General features: G+C 43.8%; 1 protein-coding gene across 6 annotated transcripts in view; it reads right to left on the reverse strand.

Moving 5' to 3' along the window:
* Positions 1–217: 217 nt before the first annotated feature.
* Positions 218–24,097, reverse strand: part of KIF20A (kinesin family member 20A) — a 91,506-nt gene continuing 67,626 nt past the window's right edge. For 4 of the 6 annotated variants that reach the window (XM_069244459.1, XM_069244462.1, XM_069244457.1 and 1 more), the window contains exons 17-20: positions 15,090–15,184; positions 13,698–13,766; positions 12,396–12,533; positions 716–1,161 (exon numbers count right to left, since the gene is read on the reverse strand). In XM_069244459.1, the coding sequence (XP_069100560.1) occupies positions 853–1,161; positions 12,396–12,533; positions 13,698–13,766; positions 15,090–15,184 (611 nt within the window). In that variant the 3' untranslated portion in view covers positions 716–852. Of the gene's footprint in view, positions 1,162–12,395; positions 12,534–13,697; positions 13,767–15,089; positions 15,185–24,097 lie in introns of all 6 variants that reach the window. The other 2 variants (XM_069244461.1, XM_069244458.1) reach the window with 2 other exon arrangements.

The raw sequence follows: 24,097 nt of genomic DNA on the forward strand, positions 1-24,097 counted from the left end.
ACTAAATGACAAGGAATTGGAACACAGGTGAATTCACTGTATAACATAAGAATCTCCAATGTGCTGTCAGTGTCTCAAGCATGGAGCACTGATTGTTAGAGTCTGGCGTACCCAAACACCAAAAGAAGTTTACTACCACTTTTCATTCATGAAACACTCATATGTAGAGTTTGTTGCCAAGATCCAATCAGAATCAGACTGAAGCACCAGTCATCCATTAGGTCCATAAACTGTTTTATTTGATTACCCTAGACATGCTATATATTGCACCTCATAAACACACACGCTAGTGAAGACGACATAACAGACTACTGATGCAAAGCTGGAAATGGAGCCACATGCCCAGGAACAGTTGCAGCACTGCTTTTTCCCTTTAAATATTCCTTGATTGCACCCCTACAGAAAACGTTTCGAGTTTAGAGCAGCCGTGAGCAGTGTGCAATCCAAGCTGATGCACGAGATGTGTGCTTTCTACACAACGCCATGTCTGTCCAGTAGGGGGTGGTTCGAGAGCCACAGCTTCATACAAGTAGTGGATGGGAGCTGAGAAGATAGTCCGAGGTCACCTCAACATGCACTGCCAAAGGGTCCACATGTTCATTCCAGCTAAGACAGGACAGAAAAAACAGCCATAGTCGAACAAACCAAGTCAATATTCCTTAAAGTGTCCAGAAATTGAGGAAAACTCAAGGCACTGTAGGGCAGTATAAAGTTGAAGAGGATCGTACCTCTTTAAAATACAAATTGGTAATAAAAATATATATACAATTATACAGACGATAAAACAGGATTTTTTATGTGGATAATTAACACTGGAGGATGACTCCTGGGGCTATTAATCAGCCCGCATGCTTAAAATTTGGTGCCAAATGCTAAAGTCTTGAACCCTGGAGTTTGGCGTGAACGCAGGATCCGGCCATAGGGGCTTTCAGACACACTTTGCCAGGCTGGGGTCTTGGGCAGGAACTTGCTGGGCAGCATCTTTTTGCCAGAACTTTGGTTGGGAGTCATGTTCTCAGCATCATTGCACTGGCGTTTCTTGAATGGCATGTCCTGCAGTTTGTGCACTATGTTGTACTGCTCTGCAATGCAGGCGACTTTCCTCTTTAGATCCATCTTCACCAGCGTCATATTATTCTGCAGCTCTGCCAAGGATTGTGCCTGTTGAAGTAAACAAATCAAGTTGTTGTGTAATCTCAGATGCTAAAGAAGCCTTATCCCCACTTTCCCCAGCCCCCAAATCACCCAGTCACTAGCATGAAGCAGAAACAAGCGATCAGTTCACTCAGATGGTTAGTTTCTTTCTCTCTTGCTGTCCGTTTAACAGTTCTGCCTCATGAAACAACTCCACGAGTGACAAATTGGGCTAACTCGAAGCAAACTCTAGTGCTCTTAAAAAAATAAAAAATAAAAAAAACATTGAGTTGGAGTGTATTGATCAGAAGCCCCAGATTCTCTTTGCCTAAAAGCTCTTTCTATCTAGATTCCTTTGGTAAGTGCTCATGCATTGACAGTTTCCGAAAGGTTCTTCTTACAAATCATCTTTCCATCTTTTGTGAATCCACAATCCCGCATGTTAGTGCTGCAGAGGGATGGAAGAGGGAGCTGCTGCTCTTAAGAGGCATATTTGCATTTTCACAGGTTTTTAAAACGTATTTTGATGCTAATTCACAGCAGGGTGAAATTATAGCAATTATCTATTTGCCAATTGGTATCATTATTCAACATCCCACCATAAATCACTTAATTGACAAGGTCTTAGTACATGCAGTTGGTCAAAACAAAGTCTCTCTGGGAACTGTTTGGTGTAATTGTAATAGTAGCTGTCAGATATTGCCGCTGGACATAGCAGGGAAAATATACGCTAAACTACTATCTGAACACCTGCAAGACTGGGCTGAAGTGAAAAAGATCTTTTCCAGGTATCGGGCTGGGTTCATAAAAAAGATAGCGGGCCATTAGGCTCTATTTGATTCACATTAAATATTCTGATTTGTAGAAAACACCCTTATATTTGACCTTTGTCGATCTTAATACAACCTTTGACTCAATCGAGAGAACTCTTCTTTGGATCACAGTGACCCAGAAAGAGTACTGGTGACTTGCAAACAGCCTTAAAGCACCTCCATTATACCATGGCCAAAGTCAGGAATGAACAACTTGGGCGAATATATGACTGATTTGGCGATTGAAGTGGGAGGCCGACAACGCTGCATACTAGCTACACTTGTATTTAATATTTACATAAATTACAGCATTTTTTGTTCTTGATCTAAACCTAGGCACCCAAGAACCGGGAAACGAAAGAATACCAATTCTCCTTTTTTCTAATAAAGCAGCACTCCCAACAGACTAAGTTAGGTTTGCATCACTTGCCTAAGGGTTTCAAAACCTACTGATAAATGAAAATGCTCACCATAAAGGCAAGCAAGGTAAAGTTCATTATTATGAACTAGAAAATCAAAATAATGAGCGCTTTTTATATAAATGGAATTGTTCTAGAGCAAATCAGTGTCTTCAACTTCTTGGGCATATTGTTCAAATATAAACTAAACTGGATCAAACACAAGAAAAAGATAGTACCCGCTATGAACAAAAAAATTTTAGAAGCCATGCTACAACGCAAAAATAAAATTGGCAGGACTTCAATAAAACCAGTTCTAGGTGTGTACAGGATGAAAGCTTTGGCGTTGGTTGTGTATGACAGAGTTTCAGGAAAGCTAAAAAAAAAAGCCAAAAGGACTGAAAATAACGTTTTAAGAGCCATGCTACACCGCAACTAAGGCACCCCATAGAAGTTCCTCGACTAACTTGGTTTAGATATCATAGCAGAAAACATCCAGCCAAAACACGTCCTGTTCTGGACCAGACTGGCTGAATCCTGCTGCAATTAATAGAAGGAAAAAAATCTATACCCGAGTTGTAGACACTAGACGGCTCTGCGAAAACCCAATGGTTAAATCACATAACAACCCTAAACGGAATCGGATATTTACATTTCTGGAAAAACCCAACGCAGTCAATGAAACCAGCAGAGATAGATAAATTAAGTCACTGGAAACTGAGACACAGTTAATTATGGAATCTGCAAAAGAAGGAAGTATGCCACCCACCCAGAGGTAACACACAGTAAGACCGATGAAGTCTATTTGGATATCATACACCCAGAGATACAAAGAAACCTGTAGCTAAAATTCAGACTCCAAGTGCTACTAGGATTAGCGGTCGCAAAGAAATGGGCCCTCAAGTTAGGAAATTACAGATAAATGCAATTGCGACTTTGGCAGGCATTTTGGACGTAGGACGGACATTGAGAAAGTCTACTTGCCCGTCACAGCTAACATTACATCTGCTTCACGGCTTATGATGTGAGAGCAGACTGGCAACACTGTTTGGCAATGCTTATAGTACATGTTTGATAGACTAATTGACTCTGTTTTCATGTCATTACGTTTTTAACCGGTCTCACTGTGATTACTGTATGACCTTTAGCTGTAACACACATTGTTGTTAAACTCATGAGTCTGCTGTGCTGTACTCTGTTAAAGCTGCATTACTGATCTGATAGTGCCTAAAAGCTGAAAGCACACAATATATGTAAGTGTGTGCAGGCTGCCTCAGTCAATTTTACCTCTGAGAAGCTAACCTTGGAAACTAGACATGTTTCAGGGCTCGACCACACGACCATCCACTTGTAGTTTAAAATTTCAGGCAAACGAGAACTGGGAGATCATGGATCCTTGAATGCACATAGGTGAAGTTATAGGTTACAAGAACTGGTGAGACAGAAGCCAAACAATGTAAGGAATGATGGTGTCTTTGAATGCCTGGAGTATCTATAGAGAAAACAGTTCCTTAAGGGCAGAATCATATCATATTGTCAGTTGTTTCCCAAGCGATTTTCAAACAGCCACTAAAGGCATTTTCTGACAGGATTGTCTGATGAATAACAAGATCAGAGCTCAGTATATTTTTCAGTGACACATGGCACTATAAAAGGGGTTTAGCTAATACAGTGACCATCTTCATGGTGGAGAATGAGCAGTGAGGGGAAGAGGGCACGAACTTTATTGGCTGTCTTTGGCTTAAGTGTAAAGTAGAAATCATGGCCTTGAAATGAAAGATGCCACAAAAACAAAGTGAACTGAAGCCTCACGTCAAGATGTTAATGGCACAAGGTGACCACACCCCTCAAATATGAGTCTTTATAGTAAGAGGACATTAACTTCAAATTACCTAATGGTGCAAGACAGAACATTGAGAGAACCTACATCTCATGGGAGCCCAAATATCAAGAGGGCACTTTCACCAACCTTGCTCAACATTCTCTATTTCCAGATGGCATGTCCATAGGCATGCAAGAGCCTAAACCACCAGTCTCTTCCAGGACAAAATCATATTCCAGACAAGAAAAGGACATCCAACAGGACAGTAGTCAGTACCGGGAAAACTTGGATCTACAAATCTAACACTCACCACACACTAGTAAGGTGGCAAGATTTTTCTACAGAGGTCACCCATAAGTGAGTTTGGGTATTCCAATGTTACCAGGTATCAAGGACAAGCACACGCTGCTTCTCAATGACAGTACACAACAATCCTGAAGGGTCACAAAAAATCTATAATTTACAATAGCACGTAACGGGTAAAAACTGGAGGTAGGTCATCAATGTAACGGCTCAATTACATTTTGTCTCAGAAGTACATCTTTGAAAAAAAACTGCTGATAATATAATTGAGACCACGAGGAGTGTTTTATGTCTCTTCTCATGGCTGGGAATGTGTATTATGTTACTTACCTGTATTCACTGGTTTGCAATTGGTTCTGTTGTAGATGGGCATGCTGAGCACAATTTTACTATCTAATATTAGGCCAGCATGTCTAAATGTGTTTTTTCTCCAAAATATTTATTTCAGATTAAGGGATGACCAACCAACCATTCATTTAAGACCACACCTCCCGGAAACACACAGGACACATGTAGCAAAGCAATTATAATGAGTCATTGATAGAAGCTTGGTAACTTCAATTTAATGTGTGAGTTAAAGTTGATCAAATGTTTTATGTATGTGCCTTTTTACTTGTTTAAAAAAATCTGGTCCAAATGTGTAGCAAAGTGCAACTTTTTGACATGGTCACCCCCACTTTTTGTCTGGTATTCAATGTAATTTTGAATGGAAGTGCACTTGGTTCCTGCTAAACAGGTCCCATGTACCAGATCTCTTTCCCTAAAACTGTGCAATTGTTTCCCAATTGGCAATACCTTTGGATCCCCTGTAAGTCCCTAGTAAATGGTATCCCTGGTACCTAGGGCATGGGTACCAAAGACGGTCCTGAAGCGCTGCAGAATGTATTGCGCACTCTCAGGGACCCCTCACCTGGCACATGCAGACTGCCACTGCAGGATGTGTGTCTGGGTGCAGCTAAAAGTGAAAACATGACATGGCACACAGCCTGTGTGCCATGTCCCCTAACACTGCATGCAATATATGCAAGTCATCCCTACAGCAGGCCTTAAAGTCCTAAGGCAGGGTTCATTATATTACATATGAGGACATATATGCAAGAGCAGATATTCCCCTGCTATCTGTTTGTCGATTCTTAGACAGTGAGTGAACAGGCAAACAATTTTAAGTACATGTACTGGACACTGGTCAATATGTGTTCCCCAGCTATAATGGTTTCACTGAAAAAAAGGGATGTTTGGTATCAAACATCTTGTATTAATAAATCCTCATTGATGCCAGTGATGGATTTATTGATACATGCACTCAGAGAGCACCTTAGAGTTGTCCCCTGAAAAGAAAATTAGTTACTTTCCTGTAACTGAGATTCTCCAGTATTGGTATCTTTGATAGATTCACATGCTTGAATATTCCCTGAAGTGGGAGTCCCACGTTACCTTAATAAAGCAGTATATACCAGTAACATAGGCTAAAATAGGAATAATAAGTGTAAGGAAATAGAAGCGTGAAACTCGCAACACTGCACCCGGCGACCCCGACTCGGCTGGTGGCGATCCAACACCTCAGGAGGGACCCCAGGACTACTCTGATACTGTGAGTACCAAAACCTGTCCCCCCTGAGCCCCCACAGCGCCGCCTGCAGAGGGAATCCCGAGGCTTCCCCTGACCGCGACTCTTTGAACCTAAAAGTCCCGACGCCTGGGAGAGACCCTGCACCCGCAGCCCCCAGGACCTGAAGGACCGGACTTTCACTGGAGAAGTGACCCCCAGGAGTCCCTCTCCCTTGCCCAAGTGGAGGTTTCCCCGAGGAATCCCCCCCTTGCCTGCCTGCAGCGCTGAAGAGATCCCGAGATCTCTCATAGACTAACATTGAAAACCCGACGCTTGTTTCTACACTGCACCCGGCCGCCCCCGCGCTGCTGAGGGTGAAATTTCTGTGTGGACTTGTGTCCCCCCCGGTGCCCTACAAAACCCCCCTGGTCTGCCCTCCGAAGACACGGGTACTTACCTGCAAGCAGACCGGAACCGGGGCACCCCCTTCTCTCCATTCTAGCCTATGTGTTTTGGGCACCACTTTGAACTCTGCACCTGACCGGCCCTGAGCTGCTGGTGTGGTGACTTTGGGGTTGCTCTGAACCCCCAACGGTGGGCTACCTTGGACCAAGAACTGAACCCTGTAAGTGTCCTACTTACCTGGTAAAACTAACAAAAACTTACCTCCCCCAGGAACTGTGAAAATTGCACTAAGTGTCCACTTTTAAAACAGCTATTTGTCAATAACTTGAAAAGTATACATGCAATTTTGATGATTTGAAGTTCCTAAAGTACTTACCTGCAATACCTTTCGAATGAGATATTACATGTAGAATTTGAACCTGTGGTTCTTAAAATAAACTAAGAAAAGATATTTTTCTATATAAAAACCTATTGGCTGGATTTGTCTCTGAGTGTGTGTACCTCATTTATTGTCTTGTGTATGTACAACAAATGCTTAACACTACTCCTTGGATAAGCCTACTGCTCGACCACACTACCACAAAATAGAGCATTAGTATTATCTCTTTTTTACCACTATTTTACCTCTAAGGGGAACCCTTGGACTCTGTGCATGCTATTCCTTACTTTGAAATAGCACATACAGAGCCAACTTCCTACAATAAGTTATCTTAATAGCCTATCTACATTTTATTTTTTAAAGAACCAAACTTCACTTATAACCAATCAGACAGAAGCACCCTCTAGAAAACCCCCAACAGAGACTGAAGCCCTAAGATTTTTTTTTAGCACTAGTCTGATCTTAATATAATTTTTATGAGTAAGTGGAGCCTCTGAGGGGAGGAAGGTGGGTCGCATTTGAATCTATGAAAGATACCAATACTGGAGAACCACAATTACAGGTAAGTAACTAATTTCCTTCTCCAGTATTGGACCTTTCATAAATTCACATTCTTTAATCAGATTAATAAGCAATGTACTAAGTAAAACATATTCATTATAATAATCACAAATAGTGGATGGTGGGAAAAGACAAAGACTCACCTTATGCAAAGAGATGGCATAGCTCTCCCCTGTCCCACTGCTGCATCTGTTTTATGGCTCTCGTCCAGGTAATAATGTTTTGTGAATGCATGCCTGTTTGACCATGTTGCTGCTCTGCAGATATGGTGAATCAACACCCCAGCAAAAAGAGCCGTTGATGTGCCTACAGCTCTAGGCGAGTGGGCTCTTACTCTTCCCTGCAAAGGTTTTCCGAGCTTTGTGTAGCAAAAATTTATAGTAGCCACTATCAATCTGGCAATGGTTTGTTTGGTAAGCGAGTGTCCTTTTCTCATGCCTCCATATGCCAGAAACAATTGGTCCGATTTTCTTGTGTGATGCGTTCTCTGTAAGTAGAACTTTAGACATTGTTTAAAATCTAAGGAGTGTAAAGACTTTTCAACTGGCGTCTGAGGATTTGAGAAAAAAGTTACGAGAACCACAGATTCATTTAAGTGAAATTCCGACAACTTTTGGAATAATTCTTGTGTTTGTACTCAAAATAACACTGTCTGTAGTGAATTGCAGGAATGGCTGATTGATGGTAAACGCTTGTATGTCGCTTACTCTCTTCGCAGATGTGAGAGCTAGTAATTTAGCTCTTTTACATGTGAGATACTTGATATCAGATTTGTGAATCAGCTCAAATGGCAGCTTCATAAGTTGTCCCAGGACTATGTTAAGATACCACAGAGGTGGAGAGTTTCAAACTGGTGGAAAAGTCATGACGAGACCTTTGAGGAATTGCTTAATAATGCGAGTGGACCACAGAGACGGCGCATTACTGGTGCGCCAAAATCTAGAAATTGCCGCTAAGTGCACTTTTATTGAGGAATGAGAATCCTGATTTTGATGTAGCAAATGTGGGAGAATTTGCTGTGGTTGTGCTGGTAGTGGGTGGATGTTGGAAGACACATACCAAAGACAGAATCATCTCCATGTGAACTTATAAGTTCTATTTGTGGTGTCCACCCTTGCCTTGGAAAGAATTTCTCTGCATTCCGATGAGATGATTATCTAGAAGAACTCATTGTATTCAGGATCCATGCTGACAAATGTAGTGATGTCGAGGCTGGATGTTGTATCTGGCCCTGGTTCATTGTCAACAATGATGGTGTTACTGTGAGCTGTAGACGAGGTAGTTCCGAGAGGAGCAGGATTTCAGTAAACCAGAATTGCCTAGGTCATCTAGGAGCTATGAAGAGAAGTCTACAAGGTTCCCTCTATCTTGTTGATAACTTTTGGGATCAACGGAATCGGTGGAAAAGCAGAGGCATATATCCCTGACCAATATCAAAAATGTATTACCCCACAATTCTTTTTGGGGATGCCAACTTGCAAAGAACAGGTAATTCTTGTTCCCCTTCGCTGCAAACAGATCCAAGTTTGGTTTGCCCCACCGACAAAATAGAGTCCAGAATCTGTTGGTTTAGCTCTCATTCGTGATAAGGAATTATGGTCCTGCTGAAGGATTCTGCCAGGAGATTGGATATTACTGGTAGATGTTCTTCCCTGATGGTTATGTGGTGCTGAAGTGCCCAGTTCCACATCTCTTGAGCCTGAGCAGAGAGTTCCTGGGAGCAGGTTTCTCCCTGCTTGTTCAAATAGATTTGTACATCCGAACAGAAACAGATTTTCTTCTGGATAGTTTGTTTGCCAGCTGATTATTTTTTTCCTGCCTGTCCTTTGAGGGATAGCCTTTGTTCCTTAGCATGTCTAGAATGATAAACAGAACATTATCTTTGTTGTTGGTTTTAGTTGTGATTTGTGGTAATTTGTTGTAAGCCCCAATTTGCTGAATAGTGAAAGGCAGGCGGTTGTGGCTGCTGCCGTTTGTTGTGATGTAGGATCTTTTATGAAAAACTTGTCTAAGTATGGGAATACCTGGATTCCCTGTTGTCTGAGAGGTGCTGCTACTGCAACCAACATCTTTGTAAAGATTCTGGGAGCAGACTTTAGTTCAAATGAAAGCACTTTGAATTGAAAGTGGATACTGGATACTTGGAATTATAGGAATTTGTGATGACCTGGACGTATTGGGACATGAAAACACGCATCCTGTAGATCAAGAGACGTCACATGATCTCAGTTGTTCAAGAGTTGTAGTATATCCTGAAGAGTCAACATGTGAAAAGTCTGCTTTTTTAGGAATTTGTTGATTCTTCGGAGATCGGGTGCCAATCTCCTGCGGGTTTTTTTATGAGAAAAAAGTAAGAGTAGAATCCTACTGCCTTTAGAATTTTTGGAAAATATTCTCCCTTCGATTCAAGATGTTGGTGAGGTAGATGGTACTCTTGTTTGGTCACTGTTTTAGAGTATCTCTGCTTCTTGCAGGTAACTTCCATCTGGAACTGTGTCTAAATGCAGCTGCTGGAGGCTGTCTGTACTGCTGTTGTTGTGTGTACTGAGGTTGGTTGTGTGTACTGAGGTTGGTACTGTGTCTGTCCATGCGGATACTGCCAATATGGCTGATAGCCTAGTCGAAAGGAATAATTTCCACTTCCCTATGCTCCTCGAAAGGGTTGTCTTTGGTACTGGAGCATGCCAAGGGACTTCGCTGTATCTCTGTCAGCCTTTATAGATTGCAAGGCATCATCCACATGCTTGCCAAACAATGATTCACCGTCAAACGGCATGTGTAGCATTTTTGGTTGTATTTCTGAATGGAAGGAGGTGGATCTCAGCCATCCCTGCCTGCGCAGAACTGCAGCCCCGCTATACTGAATCCTTTGATAGACGCATCGATTGCAGAGTCAATCAGATCTGGCCAGAAGCGTTCCCCCTCCTGTAGGATCTTGCGTGCTTCTAATTTTTCCTCATCAGGTAATATGTCCATGTATGGTGCCATGTCCGACCACATTTGGCAGTCATAACGAGCTAAAATAGCCAGCGAGTTCGCTGCTCTTACAGTAGCAGCTGCCATTGTTGTGAATCTTTTTCCATTGCTGTCTAACCTACGGCCCTCTTTATCCAGAGGAGATATTTGTGCAGAGGGGTTCTTTGAGCACCGCTGCGCTGCTTGCGACACTACCAAATCAGGTTTTGTTTGTCCAAATAAGGCAAGCTGGAGGATTGTCCGGTGCTTTGTATTTTTTTTAATCAAGCTGTGGGATTACCAGAGATACAGTGGCTGGATTTTTCACTGCCCTGAGTCCTTCCTGCCAGATGAAATCTGCTATTGGAATCGCTCCTATTGAATTCTTTGCGGGTTCAATGAAGTCATAAAGGAAACAGTGTCTCCCTTGTTAATAGTGGCAGTCCAAACCTTTTCGCTGCTCTATCCATTAGGTTCTGGAATCTCTCACTATCTTCTGAAGGGGAATCCACTGACGTGGCCAGAGGTGGAGAGGGGGTGGGAATGAGGTAGTTGTCCCACTCATCTTCTTCAGTTACTGTGTCTTATCTCAGTGCCCATCCTTCATTCATTCATTCATTCATTCGTTCGTTGCAATGCTCTCCCTGCGCCTCCTATTTATATTCTAAGTCGTCACCATCTGACAACCCAAGGTCTTTCAGGGACACTCGCTTTGCCTGCAACATGGAATAGTGTGCCCAGCATTATTTCTCCCTGACTTTCTAGGTTCTTGGTGAGAGTCTCACATATCTAACAATATTTGGACTTAAGGTCCTTCAGTAAGCACAGATACCAAAAACTATAGATGTCCTTCTGTATCAATTTATGTTGGCAATTGGGCAAAAAAATAAAAAGTATTTTCCATCACTTCTCTTACATGAGACCTGGTAATAGCCATAACGAGGCTTTGCAGTCTTTGACCCAATGTGGAAAAAGTGCAAAAGAAAAAACAAAAGTCTGCTTTTGTTTTCCAACACTTTTTCAATACCTCATTGTTTTGTCATCCATGTTTCATCTTGGTGCTGTACTCAGCATTTCAGCAACGCATCTGTACTCCTCAACGACTATCTGGAGCTCTCAACACTGCTTCTGAAGCTAATAGTGGAACAAGAATCTAAAGACGGCAACTCCATAATGGCTCGTTGTGGGCTTACGGGCAGCGTCATGGGGGCTGGCACTGCTACCGCTAGCTAATGTTAGAGGGAATATAATTTTTTTTAAAAAAAGAACAGACCATTCTGAACCCATTCAGTACATGGTGGAATAATGCAAAATTTTGTGAACCAAGATTAACACAGCAAAATTGCATATTAAAGCCCCATCGGAAGGCAGTCAGATGAGACTATCATTGGTATGCAGTCTCAATCTGACTACAATTCAATTCATTGGCACGGGCTCCTTGATACTCTTGGGGACAAGTGGGTGTAATAAAAGCAGGGGAACGGTATTAAATCCACAAGTGCACACAGTCTATTGTCTAAATATAAACTATAAGACAATTATTCACTTTTATTTTAGTTGGAATGTAATCACTTAAGCAGACATCAAGGTACCTTACACAGTTTATCCATGTGATATTGTCAAGTGTCCTCTCTTCCCAGCTCCATGTCTGCAAAATTTCTACTACTGGTATTGAATGCAAAGCTAAAATCTATGAAACAACAACACAACCCTTTACCATCTGGGCTCATACGTTAAATAGCAGCTCGTCCAAGACTATAAAATGAACCTATCTTGTTACATTGGGATCACAACCTTTCTGTATTGTATTCCAGTTAACAAGGTTACTGACACATGCTGCACACCCGGGAGATCCCACACAACACCCAGAGAAGGCTGCCCCAAAAGTAATACCTGGAAAGTCTACTAATGAAAGGGTGTGGGATCTTTCTTTGTCGCTCCCTTGTCAAGTAGGGCAGGCTAAAGGCTAACGCCACTTTTGAGTAAATAAACAATTCAGTCCATCATACAAAAATGAGCTTCAGAAGGCTATTTGGTATTCGCACCATATATTAAAAATTTTTAAAAACATTCATACCTGTTTGGCTAGGATATCTTCACAGGTGTTCAAGGTAAAGCGCAACTTCCTGGCGCTGGTGTTATGGCAGCACGACCGCTCGGCTGACTGAAGAGAATCTCCCAGTTTCTGAAGCTCAGACCTCAGGAGTCTGACATTCTGAGAAAAGGGGAAGAATATTACAACATAAGGAGGACTGAAGTATCAATCTCCAGCAAGTCTATGATTAAGTCCATGGCTCGATAAAAAAAAGACTGAGAAAAAGATGCTGTTTACAACCATACGTGACATGGTGCTGTTTATGGATGTTAATGAAGAATCGGTTTATATATTTTTGAAAGAAAGAAAAAAACACACACACAAATGACACATCTAACACCAGTCAAAGGACTGCTTGGAAGGCCAAGCATGGGAGATTTATGTAAGGGGGGAGGGCCGGAGGGGGGTTAACAGCATTGTGTATTCATAGGAATGGCTTAGTTGTCCAAGGCTTCAAAAAATCTGCCACACTTCAACCTGTTTACAAAAATCGTTTAGGATATATGGCCAAGGAGCTAAAGCACTAAGACCATTTGCAAGTGTGTGTTGTTGGAGGGAGATGAATGGTGGCGGTAGAAGGAGGAGAGATGACAGGGTTTGGAAGTTTAAACTGAAGTGTAAGGAAATATCCTAAAGTCAACCTCACTGTAGACTGCTTAGAATTGTCTGAGGGTTCTATACAAGAACTAGGAACTTGCAGGTCCAAACACACCCATGCAATTGGGTTACAAGTTAAACAAACAAGACAGTATTCAAACAGACAGCAGTGCCGGTTATTATTGAAGGCAGAGCTGGATAATGCTCGGGACAGTGGGAGATTTCCCGGTAGTTTGCAAAAACATGGGCAATTATTTACTGCTGCTGAATAATAATGCTTATGTGCTGTGTCCACATTTTATTATAAATTCCTTATGGGGGGGGGTGGGGAGGGGTGACTGTTCACCAACCAAATACTTGTGCAAAATTCAGAAATTGTTCTGTATGCTTGCTTGAAAATATCTGGTATTTGTTTCCAAGTCTGGCAAATAAGGGACAATAAATTAACCAGAGAATGACACATGCTGCACACCCGGGAGATCCCACACCACACCCAGGGAAGGCTGCCCCAAGCAGCGATATTGGCAAAAAAAGCTCCATTATAAACCTGTCAACAGCCAGTGTGCATGCTGTATCTCAGAACTAATGGCAACACCCCAGAATCAAGGAAAGGCTGCAGAAGAATTACAATGTACAGAAGGTATCCCATAATCACAAGGGATAAAGCAGGAAACATGGGTAGTTTACCAAAACAAGATGTCTTGTATCCTGAAAGGCCAAGCCGCAGCGAACAGAGCTGAGGCTCAGATTGAGATGCTGGAAAAATCAAACAAGCCAGTTACAGAATGTGGGCAACACAATTACCTACCACAATAGGGCATAAATTCCGAACTCCACAAAGGCTTCCCTGAATAATTGTCTGATCCCATTACTGCCCTAGCAGAAACCACTGCCAGCCACAGCACACCTTCCACAGTGTTGCCTTAATCCTTCCACTTAAGTACAATAATAGTTTCTAAACAGACATTTTGTTCCCATGCTAGAGGGGAAGAAAGGGGAGAGGGGAATATGAATACATTCCTGTGCTGCAGGCAGATCTCATTAACAATTTTAGGGCACCCAGTATCCCCTCAGCAATGTAGGTATGGGTATACAACAGCACAGTAGGATACCTATACACAACTACTTGAAGCCCATTTAACCTATTCAAAATAGTGGTTTGCAAATTAGGTAACTCTTTAAAACACACAAATGAAATCACAAAAGGGATTTAACAGAACTTTAGTAATGTAAAGTGATGTGAAAATCATGCTCTAAACAAGTGTTGAGTAATTTATGCACCAACTAACAAATAGACAGTGAAATAAATGTTCACTGGGATAAAAAAAAAAATAAATAAAAAAAAAAAAAAATGTTGTAGTTGTATACAGAAATTAGTCAATGGCGCGCCATCGTTTTGGTAAAATTTTCTTGTCCTTGAGCCATTAGGATAATAAGGTTCAGTAACTGAACTGCAACCATTCTGTTCATTGTGGAATAAACCCAACCCTTGATTAAAGCATGATCTCATACAATTTTACATCACTAATATGTTTATACCACTATTATTTTCCTGTTCCCTGCGATTTCATTTGTGAGTTTCAGAAACAGTTTTACTTAGTTGGCTAATCACTATTTTGGAATACGTCTGAAGAGTTTAAAATAATTGCAACTGGGGGATGGGCTTTGTGTTGTATCCAGGTGCTTCTCAGACACTCTACACGAGGCTGGTGATGTCCACACAACTCCTTCCATCTGCATCTCAAATGTTGTGCACACCTACTGTTCCATCAAATCCTGAGAAAGGGGATACCAGGAGGATGTAGTAAACCAAAAGAAAAACACCTCGAAAGTTGGCAACTGTTGGATTTCTAAATGGACCCCCATAATTTCATGAAGGAAAAGTTCACCAATTGAAAGCGGACATATAAATCGGATAACAGAACATTTTACCTGTAAATAATAGTTTTCGATCATAAAAATCTAACTCTTAGAATGGATATTCACTAGAAAGGGATATTCACTAGAAAGGAATATAGGGTTGTATGACCGAGTTACTTGTTTGCTGACCAACCAGGAGACATTAAGATGAGCTTTTACCTTCTGTCCTTCCTCAAGTTTCTTGTCCACGTCTACTGTGAAACACCGGGAGGTTGAAGGAGGAGGCGCTCTCAGTCTCTCATACCGCTCAACATCTGGAATATTTCACAAGACAAGACACATTAGAAACTCATTGATACCACAGGTAGAGCAATGGAAAGGAAGAGGAAAAAAACAGGGAGTATTACTTGTGGGGGATGGGGTCAGCTAGGATGGGGACAGGGCAAGGATGGGGACAGGACAGGATGGGGACAGCAGCAGACAGGAGAACAACATATAAAATGGATGAGGCAAAGAAGGTATGAAATAAGTTGCAGATATTTAGAAAGGGTAGACTAAAATATGGAAATGAAGCAACAAGGAAGGCAGAACAATCTGGGTATGCACCAAAGTAATTATGAGTATAAGGGGAAGAGGAAACTGTGTAACCAAAGCAACAGAAAGCAAGGGGACCAATGAAATACTCACCTGTAACTTCACCCTGACATTTGCAGTCACAGATGATTTCCAGCTCTTCGTGCTGGCGCGACTGGGCAATCAATGCCAAGTTAAGGAACCCTTAACTATGGTATGAGCAGCAAAATTACCCAGCAGCCCAATAATGACCAATCTCAGCACCTCACCTGTCTCAAATGATCAGTTCATTCTAGTCTGCGCCACAAGGACAAGGACTGGTCAGAGACGAAGCATACAAGAGTAAAGAGGACTGAGGCGGTCAGCAGGAGGCCACATGTTAATCATCTGTTTTCCACCACACTAGAGTTGGGGGCAGCTGGTCCATCGCTGTATCATTTAGTTACTGGAAAAAGAGCTCAACAGCACAAAATGGTCAATACGTGTTACAGACCATGGTGCTACTAGAGAAACTCCAGGAAGAAGAATCAAAAGAAAGGAGCGGTTTGTTCTTATGGGCACATATTGGTGCCTTTCAATCGTGGGACCGCTCCCATTTCTTTGTGCCCCAATTATAGAGCAATTCACCCTACTCTTCAGTGAGTGTGCACATTTTCAGACATATGACAACTGCATAAGACCTTAAGCAATGCGTGTTTCTATATTAGCTACCCAAGTTGTGGGGAAGAAACATGGAAAGCGTGTACCACGGTATTTACTTGTTCTCCAGCCCTTTTAATCATGATGATATTTGCCAAAAATCAAAAAAATCATATGCCAATAAAATGCAGGATAAAAGATACATAGAAGAGACTAAATTACTTTTCTTCTGTAACTCTGAGGTGTTACCCCCACCTATCACAGACTCCTAACCTCTAGAATCCTCCCAGGCACCAAACTATCAGGGGAAAAAATACTTTAGCTTCCCTGTGGATGGCACCATTAGCCTCGAATGCACATCCTTGGAGAGTGTGAGTGTGTGTATATGGGGGCACTTTATCACCCACACGTCAAAGTTCATTTTCCTCCTTTTCACGAATTCAGATATGGAAATGTAACTGGCAAGACTGCTGTGATAACTAGCAATGAGCAAATCCAATGGGGATTTTATTAATACAGGAAGTCACTGCACAGAACTAGAAGGCGAGAGGACAATGACAGGAGCATAACCACAGTTTCCACCAGAAAGAGTTTTAAGTAAGGTAATTAATATTCTTCTGATTGTACCTAGACCCCAAGCTCCTCACCTTTAGAATATGTAATGAAGCAGAGCTCAGGTGTGTTGAGGTGCAGAGTTCTACCAGGAAGTCTTGCAGGAACAAACATGCAAAACCAGAGAATCAATACAGTAGTGCCAGGTGAAAGTATAGACAGACACCTAGGTAGCAGCTCTAGCAGGCTAAGATGGAAACACCTACAGCTAGAATCATAGTTGCAGCCTGTTCTCTAGTAGTGTGAGCTTCCTCAGAAAGCTCCTTTTTAGCCATGGCATAACCATTTGATGCAGAGAACAATCTACCGGCATAAGGATGGTTTCTCGATCTGCTGACCAGTGGGTCCACCAACGCAGCAGTCACCCAGGAGGTGGTCACCGAAATCTAGAAGTACAGATCTGTCTCCCCACCAAGTCTGGAGACACCAAGCCCACCAGGAGTCGCCCTGCACCAATATTGGGGATACCACAGCAGTTGCAAGCACCAAGGCGTGTTTGTGTCTACCACACCACAACTGCTGTTAAACCCAATCACCCCACTAAGGGGTGAGGGGAACCAACGAAGCTGACAAGAGTGGCCCTGTTGTTTTGTTTTTCTACACCCTCTGCAGGTCTAACCAAGAACTATGAGCACCTTTGACGCACAGGAACAACCGACAAACCCTCTCCACTCGAGCTCCCAGGTCCGGGTCCATGACCACCAACTGTGTCCCTTTGCTCCTAGGACCCTTGTGAACAGTTTCTATTATAATATAAAAAGTTGTTTTTTCTAAATTGGGCTCAAGTTTCTTCTTGAGTGTGTGTCTCATTTATTGACTGTTCAACAAATGGTTAGCACTACCCTCTGCTAAGCCTAAACTGCTCACCCACACTACCATAAAACAGAGCATTTAGGGTTATTACTTTAACCTCTGTCTGCCAATAAGGGTCACCTGTACTATTCGCACACTATACCCCAACAATGGTACACTGAATAGATAGCCAACTTCCTACACACATCAAACCAGGTGATCTGATCGCAAGGGCTAATCCAGAAGAGAGCGAGGCCGGTGGCCAATAAGTAACCTTTAATTGTGCCATAGCAAAACCTTGCAAGTCAAAGACAAGACAAACAAAAGTACACAAATATGACTGCTAATGGTCAAAATGTTTATCACACCATTACATTATTTGAACCCAGTGACCACTATGGACTTACTAGAAGATTGGTGAGTGTCCAAAACAACATCCAACACTTGCACTGGAAGGTCGAAGTGTCTAACTCGGCTCTGCTTAATCGCCACACAGAGGTGCAGATTAAGTAATTTTGGATGAATCACCTTGATTTGCTGCTGGGACAGATGGGTGAGGTGGAAGTGGGGCCAAGAGTTAGAAGTTCAGAGCGCCAGAAAACCTTTGTCCAATCTAGGGCCGCCAGAATTACTTTAACTTGGTCGGGTCTCCTTTCCCAACTTGAACTGGGTCTGGCCTTTTTTTCCCTAAAACCCAGAAGCAAGGGAGGAAATAAACAAAGAAGACTGAAGCCCAACCAAAGGCATAGCAAGCCCCCAAGTGATCCTTTAGGCAGGAATTGAAGTGTGCAAGACATAGGACACAGTGTTTTCGTATTAGGCAAAACAGTCCATCAAGAACGTACTCCATTAGGCAAAGATTTCTTGTACCATCTCTGGGTATATAAAACCACTTGTAAATCGGCAAGATGACACCCTGCCTAACTCATCTGCTTTGATACTGAGGGACCCTGCTTATTGGTTCACCATGCACGGAAAAGACAAAACGGTGGTTGCGGTGTTAGTGACCACGAGGATAGATTTACACTTGATTGACTGAAGCAATACCTTGAAGGCCAAGCAAACAGTACATAGCACCTGCAGGTTTATGTTGCTCCAAAAGACAACATATCTTATATTTCCACTTTGTCCAGGTATCCTCCCCAGAAGAACTACACATATCACTGTGGTCAGTGGCAGGGGAGGGGAGGGTGAAATGGCCTGCTGTACATCAGATTGATAATCAACATCCACCACTGCAAATCCAGAGAGGTCTTCTAAAAGACACAAATCTTGTCTGACATGCACCACCCCAAGGCTAGGCCTATTGCAGGCACAAGGTCCATAGGAGGGCACACATCGGCCAACAAGAGTAGAGCACCAGCACGATGCAAGGGAAGACATCAAGACCACTGTCATTCTGCGAGTCTAATTGAAGACCATCAGCACAATGCAGAGGAAGTAAGTAGCCTGCCTCCTCCTCCTCCTCCTCCTCCTCCTCCTCCTCCTCCTCCTCATCATCATGTGGAATAGTCTTAGGCATTTGAAATATATCGGAATCAGAGCAGAAAATGCCTTTCATCCAAAGCAAGACCTAGAGAAAGTTTATCCACTGGTGAGTCATCTTCAACACAGGTTTGCGGTTAAGTAATGCTACAGTGTGCCATGGGGTGGGCTTTTGCCAAAGGATCTGAATCTGGGGCGGGTGAAGTCTTTTTGGACTTTACGGAAGCCAATGGCGTCACAGATGGAGCAACAGCTTTCAAGGCCATCAGCAGAGGTCTGGCAGCACAGCAAAAAGCCAATGGTGGATAAGGTTGATTGCGAGTGAGATCAGTCAGTGCCTGACTAAGGCCCACCAGCTGAAATGCAACTGCTGGTCCTGAAGGTTATGTGGGGCCAGAAGATGTGCCAAATTGCGCTTGAGCCAAAGGAAACATTTAATGGAAGGCTGTAGGAAGTTGGCTCTGTATGCACTATTTCAAAGTAAGGAATAGTATGCACAGAGTCCAAGGGTTCCCCTTAGAGGTAAGATAGTGGCAAAAAGAGAATTCTAATGCTCTATTTTGTGGTAGTGTGGTCGAGCAGTAGGCTTATCAGAGGGTAGTGTTAAGCATTTGTTGTACACACACAGGCAATAAATGAGGAACACACACAGAGACAATTCCAGGCCAATAGGTTTTTGTATAGAAAAATATATTTTCTTAGTTTATTTTAAGAACCACAGGTTCAAGATTTACAAGTAATACTTCAAATGAAAGGTATTTCATGTAGGAACTTTAGGAACTTTGAATTAGCAAAATAGCATATACAGTTTTCACATAAATGACATATAGCTATTTTAAAACTAGACAGTGCAATTTTCAACAGTTCCTGGGGGGAGTAAGAGTTAGTTTTTGCAGGTAAGTAAACCACCTACGGGGTTCAAGTTTGAGTCCAAGGTAGCCCACCATTGGGGGTTCAGAGCATCCCCAAAGTTACCACACCAGCAGCTCAGGGCCAGTCAGGTGCAGAGGTCAAAGTGGTGCCCAAAACGCATAGGCTTCAATGGAGAAGGGGGTGCCCCGGTTCCAGTCTGCCAGCAGGTAAGTACCTGCGTCTTCGGTGGGCAGACCAGGGGGGTTTTGTAGGGCACCAGGTGGGGGTGGGGGGGGGGGGGGTGGGGGGGGGGGCACAAGTCCACACAGAAAGTACACCCTCAGCAGCACGGGGGCGGCCGGGTGCAATGTGTAAACAAGCATCGGGTTCTCATTACACGATCTCGCGACTACGGGAAGCTCACCGCTAATCTTTTTGCTGGTTATGATCACAGGCGTATCAGGGCCTCTTATATCTGCATTATCACACAAGCTCTCTACCTTACGCACCTGCAGCTGCTTGGCGCAGCATTACTACTTACAGGTTTACCATTATACTAAGCCCACTCAACTGATCACTGAGCTACTTTGCTACTTAGCATCACCACTTACCCACATCGGCTAGCTACCACAGCCTTGATGAAGTCACCTGTGTGACGAAACACGTGTTGGCTGTATCTCCATGATGACTCAATGGCTTTGAGCAACTATAAATAAAGACACTATCTGCAAACAGGATCCGTGACTTGTTTCAACTTCATAATTCTTCTTCAAACCTACAGAACGACATCAGGAATATCTATTCTTGTTTTACTGTTGGACATTACATTCTGTGTGCTGTGGCCTTCTTGTCCCGGGTTCTCAATAGGAATCAATGGGAGACCAAGGGGTCTCTCCAGCGATACAGGCAGGCAGGCAAAAGGGGGGGGGGGGGGCACCACCTGGGCAAGGGAGAGGGCCACCTGGGGGTCGCTCCTGCACTGGAGGTCGGATCCTTCAGGCCCTGGGGGCTGCGGGTGCAGTCTCTTTACCAGGCTTCGGATCTTTGAAGCAGGCAGTCGCGGTCAGGGTGAGCCTCGGGATTCCCTCTGCAGGCGTTGCTGTGGGGGCTCAGGGGGGTCAACTCTGGCTACTCACGGTCTCGTAGTCGCCGGGGAGTCCTCCCTGAGGTGATTGTTCTCCACAAGTCGAGCCGGGGGTGTCGGTGCAGAGTGTCAAGTCTCACGCTTCCGGCGGGAAACGCAAGTTGTTTCAAAGTTGCTTCTTTGTTGCAAAGTCGCAGTCTTGGGTGAACAGAGCCACTGTCCTCGGGAGTTCTTGGTCCTTCTAGATGCAGGGCAGTCCTCTGAGGCTTCAGAGGTCGCTGGTCCCTGTGGAAAGCGTTGCTGGAGCAATGTCTTTAGAAGTGGGGAGACAGGCCGGTAGAGCTGGGGCCAAAGCAGTTGGTGTCTCCGTCTTCTCTGCAGGGGTTTTCAGCTTAGCAGTCCTCTTCTTCTTCTTAGGTTGCAGGAATCTAGTTTCCTAGGTTCTGGGGAGCCCCTAAATACTCGATTTAGGGGTGTGTTTAGGTCTGGGGGGGTAAGTAGCCAATGGCTACTAGCCCTGAGGGTGGCTACACCCTCTTTGTGCCTCCTCCCTGAGGGGAGGGGGGCACATCCCTAATCCTATTGGGGGAATCCTCCATCTGCAAGATGGAGGATTTCTAAAAGTCAGAGTCCCCTCAGCTCAGGACACCTTAGGGGCTGTCCTGACTGGCCAGTGACGACTCCTTGTTTTTCTCATTATCTCTCCTGGACTTAACGCCAAAAGTGGGGGCTGTGTCCAGGGGGCAGGCATCTCCACCAGCTGGAGTGCCCTGGGGCATTGTAACACAAAGCCTGAGCCTTTGAGGCTCACTGCTAGGTGTTACAGTTCCTGCAGGGGGGAGGTGTGAAGCACCTCCACCCACAGCAGGCTTTGTTTCTGTCCTCAGAGCACAAAGGCTCTCACCACATGGGGTCAGAAACTCGTCTCTCAGCAACAGGCTGGCACAGACCAGTCAGTCCTGCACTGAACAATTGGGTAAAATACAGGGGGTATCTCTAAGATGCCCTCTGTGTGCATTTTTTAATAAATCCAACACTGGCATCAGTGGGGGTTTATTATTCTGAGAAGTTTGATACCAAACTTCTCAGTATTCAGTGTAGCCATTATGGAGCTGTGGAGTTCGTTTTTGACAGACTCCCAGACCATATACTCTTATGGCTACCCTGCACTTACAATGTCTAAAGTTTTGTTTAGACACTGTAGGGGCATAGTGCTCATGCACCTATGCCCTCACCTGTGGTATAGTGCACCCTGCCTTAGGGCTGTAAGGCCTGCTAGAGGGGTGACTTACCTATGTGCCAGGCAGTGTGAGGTTGGCATGGCACCCTGAGGGGAGTGCCATGTCGACTTAGTCATTTTCTCCCCACCAGCACACACAAGCTGGCAAGCAGTGTGTCTGTGCTGAGTGAGGGATCCCTAGGGTGGCATAAGACATGCTGCAGCCCTTAGAGACCTTCCCTGGCATCAGGGCCCTTGGTACCAGGGGTGCCAGTTACAAGGGACTTACCTGGGTGCCAGGGTTGTGCCAATTGTGGAGACAATGGTACATTTTAGGTGAAAGAACACTGGTGCTGGGGCCTGGTTAGCAGGGTCCCAGCACACTTCTCAGTCAAGTCAGCATCAGTATCAGGCAAAAAGTGGGGGGTAACTGCAACAGGGAGCCATTTCTTTACAATGGCCTCTTCTAAGGTCATCACCTACTGTGGAGCGAAGGATGGCCCAGAAACTGAGTGCATCAGTCTGAGATTGAATTAGGCTCAGAGGAAGAAAAAGCCAGGGTCAGGCCCTATGAATACAGAATAGGATCTCCCCTGTGAACGATATGGCAATCCTCCTTGCTGCTATAGTATCTCATGGCTGAAAGTTTGGTGGTCCAGGTGGCAACTAGTAGGCTAAACTCTGATTCAGTCCCTACTACCCCACTTGAAAGGGAATCCAAATGTATTGAGGCATTTGAAAAGTGAATGTTATCCTCTGCCAGCCTCACCCAGCAAGGAATTATTTTGCTTCTTTTTGAAAGCCTTATCCTTAAACTTATCTGATACGGGACTGGCCTTGTTTTTTTATGCTCTTTGTCATGCGTGTATGCTTGAAAGGCCAAGCACATAATGCTTGGGCTTTCACTCCCTCATCAATGTGGGTGCATCTGGGGGCATTTTCTGCAGAACCTGGCACTGAACCCCCATCCTCCAAACAGATGTTGTGCAGGTACAGGACCGCAATCTGCTTTCAACAAGTACAAGGTACTGGAATGAATGAGTTTGATGCCGATGACTATTCACCTTCATATGTTTTTTTCCTGCACTGCTTTACTCTTCTTAGCTCCTGCGAACTTAACAAATAGCTGATCGTCCTCCTGATGCGCTTTGGTTTCATAGATGTCAAAGCTATTCTGAGTTCCAAACAAGAGAGACTTTCTTCCTCTTTAGAGGGATGAGGTGGAGCAAAGAAAGCCATAAGCGTGATGGAAAGTCTGACATGGAAAGGAGAGACAACCTTCTGCAGAAACGCCGCCCTAATCTGCAGCACTAGTTTTGTCTGGTACAAAGATAGTATATGGTAGCCATAGACACAGCACTTGCAGCTCCCTCATGGGATAAGCCTATTTTACTACTACCAGAAGGTTGTTTCTCAAAGTCAAAAGACGCAGGACAGCTGTGCATTGGTTCAAATGGGGGTACACATCAAGTAAATGATAACCAGGTTAAGGTCACACTATGGCATCATGAACAGTTTTGGGTTGAAAAGTCTAGAGCAATTCTTTCAAACAAACAGGACAGGTGATTTAAACAATGATGATTGATTCGGTAAACGTAAGAAGGTCGACAAGACCAATAAATGCTCTTTAACAGCGGCCACAGCACGTTGCTGTTGGGCTATAGTTAATACAAATAGCAACAGATTCACTAATTTGGCTTGCAGTAAAACTATCTACCGAGAAGTGCACCAAGCTACAAACATCTCCCAGTGTAAATGTTTTTTGCCGATGGAATTTTGGGTGCTAAGAGGACATCCACTACCTCTGGGGGAAGGGCGAAAGCAATCTATCCCTTCTCAACCACCACAGCTGAAGGTGTAGGTTGTGCAAGCCCAAGAGTAAGACTCTGCCTAACTGCTACAAGAGAAAATCCTCCTGAAGCAGCCTGAATGGGGGATATATGCTCTTGCACAGATGTTCCAGGTACCACA

Source organism: Pleurodeles waltl, chromosome 7 (assembly GCF_031143425.1).
Source record: "Pleurodeles waltl isolate 20211129_DDA chromosome 7, aPleWal1.hap1.20221129, whole genome shotgun sequence".
Classification (NCBI taxonomy): domain Eukaryota; kingdom Metazoa; phylum Chordata; class Amphibia; order Caudata; family Salamandridae; genus Pleurodeles; species Pleurodeles waltl.